The sequence below is a fragment of the Orbicella franksi genome, chromosome 2 (assembly GCF_964199315.1).
Source record: "Orbicella franksi chromosome 2, jaOrbFran1.1, whole genome shotgun sequence".
Lineage (NCBI taxonomy): Eukaryota > Metazoa > Cnidaria > Anthozoa > Scleractinia > Merulinidae > Orbicella > Orbicella franksi.
In genome coordinates, this window is record NC_138146.1 from 35,502,373 (window position 1) to 35,507,928 (window position 5,556).

At 39.1% G+C, this 5,556-nt stretch overlaps 1 protein-coding gene across 1 annotated transcript; it reads right to left on the minus strand.

Annotated features, from left to right (window-relative positions):
* Window positions 1-124: 124 nt before the first annotated feature.
* LOC145479578 (uncharacterized) lies at window positions 125-5,134 on the minus strand. The gene is made up of 5 exons (XM_081457975.1): window positions 4,382-5,134; window positions 1,956-2,012; window positions 1,329-1,440; window positions 799-923; window positions 125-349 (listed from the first exon to the last, which is right to left on the minus strand). The coding sequence occupies exons 1-5, from the start codon at window positions 4,541-4,543 to the stop codon at window positions 128-130; spliced, it is 678 nt and encodes a 225-aa protein (XP_081314101.1). The 5' UTR covers window positions 4,544-5,134; the 3' UTR covers window positions 125-127.
* Window positions 5,135-5,556: the final 422 nt, after the last annotated feature.

A 5,556-nucleotide genomic window follows, 5' to 3' on the forward strand; every position in this document is an offset into this window, starting at 1 on the left:
AAGTATAAGCGATAGAAAGTACTGGACACTACAATTAGTCAGCTCGAGTCAAGATTCGGTACTCAAATTCCATTCGCAGATTATTCAACGTATCAAGGCACGTTACAGACTCTTCACTTTTCACTGATCACACTATCGTTCCTACTTCACTGATCTTGCATTTTTGTTTGCCGTTCTTGAACCCATATTCCCGTGTTGGCGCGTCTTCAAATGCAGTCTCATAGTCTGTAGGATACTGGCTGCTGTTCTTTGATTGACATTTACGCTTCTCCCTTTCCGGTCTTAACATGGGTTTTCTTTCCGCGTGAGATGAATTTCCTAATGACACGATGGCGACATGATCACCACCCTGAAAGCAGAGAACATTCTTAGGGTTTTCGCAAATGGCTGTGGGGGGGGGGGGGGGGGGGGGCAAGTGGGCTGAATAAAACAAACGATTACGTAACCCAGCTTGATAGGTTACGGTAAGTTTAGCAAAATACTGACTACTTATTAACAGTGTTTGAGGTCTTTTTAAGACCTCGGGAAAATCTTAAACCGAGACCTTGGCGTATTGACTAAGGGATAGCGAGGTCAATACGGCAGGGTCGAGCCATCTTGGCCCGAACAACCTTGGTCAATAAAGGATTTATTATGTGGAAAAAGAACATTATTTTCTTGCGGGACACAGTGGATAATCCCGAGAGGGCGAGATAGTGTCATCTTACCCGCTCTCGTAGCCAATCACAGCGCAGGATTTGGTTCATCTTGCCCGCTCACGGAGCTAGTCATATTATAATAATTAGCCATAAAACTCACCGAAACAGCGCAACAGAGTAGTTGGGACGACTCAATTACACCAGACAGCGAGATAGCCGCGGCTAGAATCAAGATACTTGTCAAGGCGATCATCAGAATTGATTCTGTATCGTATGGACAATGCACTGAAATGAAAGGAAGAGAATTAAATGAAATATAATGAAAAACGGTGGAAATCCGTCTTACAACCAACCGGCTGTTAATATGGTTCAACTTTATTTCGACCAATTTTCTTCCCCAAAGAAATCACTTAGTCGTTTTTTTTTTTGAAGACCTCCTTTAACACGACTACAAGATGGTCTTATTATTAACGGGTTGCACTAGAACTCAAAAATTGCAAAGAACACAAAATCAGGAAAACGGCCAAAGAAGCAAGATTCTGGGTAACTGATGGAACCAAGCAGGACACAGGTGTCGGAGACGAGAGCACAAAAAGGGAATTGTAGGATGGTAAAAATAGTGGTTTCAGTTATATCTCCCTCAATGGAAACCATCAACTAGGTGTATACATTAGAATTTTTAGCCCTCACCGTGCGCACATTCACCCACAGATCTCCACGAGGTCAGCGCGATTCCCACGCACGCAGCCACGATTCCTCCGAGGATACACGAAATGACGGAAGCAGCCAGAAATAGCCCTGTCTGGTGACGAAACATCAAAATTTTAAGATGTTGATCCTTTAGCTCTCTTTGGGAAACTGCAAAGAACGTTGAAGGGGGGTGGGGGGTGGGGGAGCTTAATTGTCGTAATACTTCTATTCAGAACAAGAGAGCAAGTTGATAGTATGAGACACACGGACCGAGAGGAAGTCGAGGTCCATAATAAAAAATAAGTAAATAAAAAAAAAAAAAAAGAACGAGGCCAATTTTCAGGCATCTTGACCGAACGAGCTTGATCAATAAGGATTTATTATATAAGATAAAGAATTTTTTCTTGAGGCACACAGCGCCTAATCCCGAGCGCCATCTTGCTCGCTTGGGTGGCCAATCACAGCGCAGGATTTGATTTATCTTGCCCAATCACGGAGCCAGCCATGTAATAAAAGCGATTAAGGGCAGCTCCCCTAGGGTCCAGCGTAGAAACATTCTGAGGACATTCAATAGCATATTATGTAATTTAAGCATCAGCAATAGTAATAACCGTGGGTAGATCTTACCACAAAGAATTTTCCAGTGATCCCTCCTGTTATTCCGAGAACTCCAGTGACGACGATCTAAAATAATCGTATGTGTTATTTAGTATTGATTGTTGCTTGGCATTCATGCCACTCAGTGGCATTGATTCCTCTGTTTAAATAATCTTTCAGCTTCAAGGGCTGAAATTTCACCAGTTTAGGGGCTCGCTACCGCTCAATAGTGTCATTTTTTCCGCCCAAAGCTAAATTCGAACTTATTAGTCTTTCCGTATGACCATAGCCAATAGACTTCTTACACAGTGTATTGTTATCAGAGCTTTCATTTTCCTTCAGTTGACTAGCAGTAGGAAGGCTTGGGACAGCCATAGACTCCTTGTCACTCGAATCTGATTCAATGACTCATCAGAGTCCGTGTCTAACAACAGTTATTGACACTCAGTTACTATAAGAAACCTCCAAAGCTGTCGTACAGATCACTTTCATTAGATGCTGTGACAACTCCTGATTGGGGAAAATTATCAACATGAAGACAGGGTGAAACGGATCAAAAGGTATTTTTTACAGCTCAACTGACCAGTTATCAGGCTCCAATCAGTACGAAAAGACTCCATGCAGGGTGGATCTATGAGAAATCAATAATCTTTTGTTTTGCTTTTACAACTAAGTATATACAATATCAGGAGTACCTGAACATTCTGCCAAAATGTGCTCGCTTAACCCATGTAATCTCGTTATGATTTGATTTTTTCCCGTTATGGTGTAAAGGTAAATTGATTTGAATTCGTTCGATCACAGTGATTAAGGTATTGTTACATTTTACAGCTGACGAAACACGCTCGGTTTCCCTAGACTTTGTTGTTAATTCTCTCTCTGCAAACAGTATTTTTTTATTCTTCTCTGGAAAAGATAAATAATTTCTTTATTCATTAATTTCCTTGTAAAATAACTCGTTTCCCGAGGGATGAATCAAATTAGACCACGCAGAACTTACTTCTTTAATGTACTGATGTGTGAGGCTTTCATCCATATAGACTAGTATTTGTTTGCTAGCAATTTATTTCACAGATGGCGAATAAAGAAAAACAGTCAATTATTTTGGCTATGGTAATTTATTCAGTTGCAAGTCATTATCTATTCAAAGCCACTAATGTGTTTGTTCAACGCTTTTTTCTGCGATGTTCCATTTCACGCCGTGCTCTACATTTAATGTTTCTGTTCAATATGCAAGATTTTTTTCTCCTGTCACCCGCGGAGTTCGCCGGTTACGGTTTTTCGGTCACGATTTGCTCTATCATTAAAGTATCTTAAAGTTTATCTTCTTTTCTCGGCTAGTATTTATGATGGGATTTGCTGTCTTGTAGCCGTAAAGCAGTTCTATTAAAACAATAAATTCAGATCTAACTCTTTTTATAGAGTCTTTGTTTTAAATTGTTAATAAATGAACCAAGACGAAACTCATCAAATAAGCTGCTACGAATGAAACATAAGTTGCTACAAGAAAAATTTAATAAGAAGACAGTGATCAAATGCATGTATGAGATCAATTTTGAAGGAAAAGAATCTACAAACAAACATCGATTAAGGTAAAAGCTTTGTGCTCTTAGTGAATAAAGATGTCAGGAAAACGACATGCCGGCTTGGACGGCCTGGAACGGAACACTGAATGTAAAAAAGTTAAATCGATATGAAAAATACGGTATACAGTCGATCTAATGAGACGGAAACAAAGCGACGAAGTCGCTTAGTTTTTGAATAGATGTTTAAAAATTTCAGATGAATTAAAGATGAATTAACCGCAGCTTGTCGTAGTTTCCGATCTTGGCGGGAAGGAATCGCTCGAATCGAAAATCGACAAAAAGGTGACTGCGTATCGAATTATCCATCGATAGATTGAACTCAGATTCAACAGTTTTGATTGGTGAATGTGGCACGAGAATTTTGAACCTCTATAGATTTTAACCGCTACTAATAAACACTAAAATCAAAATAATAACCTTGATAAGCCAAAGCGGACAAATTGTTCATGCAAGTAAGACTATCACCTCAATGCATTTTACATGAAAAAACAATTATATGTCCCTTTGACCTCAGCTTTTGAGGTTTTTATAGATTCATCTCAGAATAACAACACTAGTAAAAGATCAGGGCGGAGAAATTAAAATGGGATAAAAGTCGTATTGACGAATTTTCGAAGTAAAAACACATCTTTTGAAGAATATAGTTGCGCAGCTGTTGCATTGTTGCTACAGGAAAGTCTTTTTTAACTGTTCCAAAATGTATAATTAAACAAAGTTGTTGCTCTTTTCTTAGCGAGAAAATCCAGATATAGATTCCCTTTTTTAGGACCTGCGGTTTATGTATCTAACGCATCTCCGAAATATTTTTTTTGTCAACAGATGCGCGAATGAAATTGAAATTACTCTCACTAGCCGTTGGTTCGTACTTACCGGCAGAGCTGCCCAATACGCCACGCCAATCTCGAAAATATCAGCAAGGTCATGTCTCCTTCTGCTCAATATGAAGCTCAAGGTAAACACACAACATCCCAAGATAATTTGCGATATCCCTGTACAAATAACTTGGTTCGCTCTACTTTCTTGAAAAGGCATTTTCAACTCTGCGGCAGTTGTTTATCAGATGCAGCAGATCTTTGTGAAATGATGCAAGGAAGCTGTGAATCGTAAAGGCAAAGCCATTAGACGAGACGCTTAGCAAGTGTCCAATATTGATTTGCCCGAGGGCAAAAACTCATTTCCTTTCCATTATATTTGCACAAGGTCTTTTATTTCAAACGCAAAAATACACTATTGACGGCAGTTGTAATCTTTTGTCGCGCACTGTGTTATCACCTGTAAATGACTCGTTTCCATAGTTACAAGTGCGCTCTGTAAATAGAGCGTACAAAACTCTTGTCCGCTTCATCATTAGGGTTTAATTTTGGCCTTTCAACAGGCGAGATGACAAAGTGTTCATCTCTGTTTTTTTCTGATCTGGATTGAACGGACGAGTGATTCGGTTAGGGGCATTGACGAAGTTCGAAATAAGTTCAAAGTTCAATCTCTTTGTCTTTGATTGTCAGTTCCTCTCTTCTAATAATTTGCCAATACCCCGTTATACACAAAACTATAACAGTATAATCCCCTCTTGAGTGAAGCCAGTGGCTTTTGCAGCGCCTTCTTATCATCAGTATTGCCTTCTATTTTGTTAATTATAAATCCCCGATTTCAGCCATATTAAATTTAGAGAAAATACAGTGACACGATGTCAGCGAATCTTAATCAGATTTCGATTGAGATTGAGACTTAATTTCAGTCTTGACTTTAATAAGATGCTGTGTCTAAAACCTCAAGAAGTATCAAGTTGCAAATATAAGGAGGTGTACCAATGCCACGAACAATTTTTGCGTGAGCAATTAAAATACCAAAATAAACTGACGAAGCAACTGCATGCATTTATCAGAGTATTTATCAGTGGATGTTAAGAAATGTCGTAAATTATGTGTGTAATCCGTTAAGACATGGCTTGGAGGTAAACTGTTTTTATTAAGGCTGAAACAAAGTGATTTATAGCGGAGAAGTCATCTTATTGCTGTGGGTGCAAATGTGAAAATAACATCTGCTGC

Excerpts from the sequence above, each read along its gene's own strand:
- LOC145479578 (XM_081457975.1), bottom strand. The coding sequence starts at position 4,543 with ATGCCTTTTCAAGAAAGTAGAGCGAACCAAGTTATTTGTACAGGGATA. Across the intron at positions 1,441-1,955 it reads TCACTGGAAAATTCTTTGTG|ACAGGGCTATTTCTGGCTGC; the intron begins GTAAGATCTACC and ends TTTCGTCACCAG. Across the intron at positions 924-1,328 it reads TGTGGGTGAATGTGCGCACG|TGCATTGTCCATACGATACA; the intron begins GTGAGGGCTAAA and ends CTTTCATTTCAG.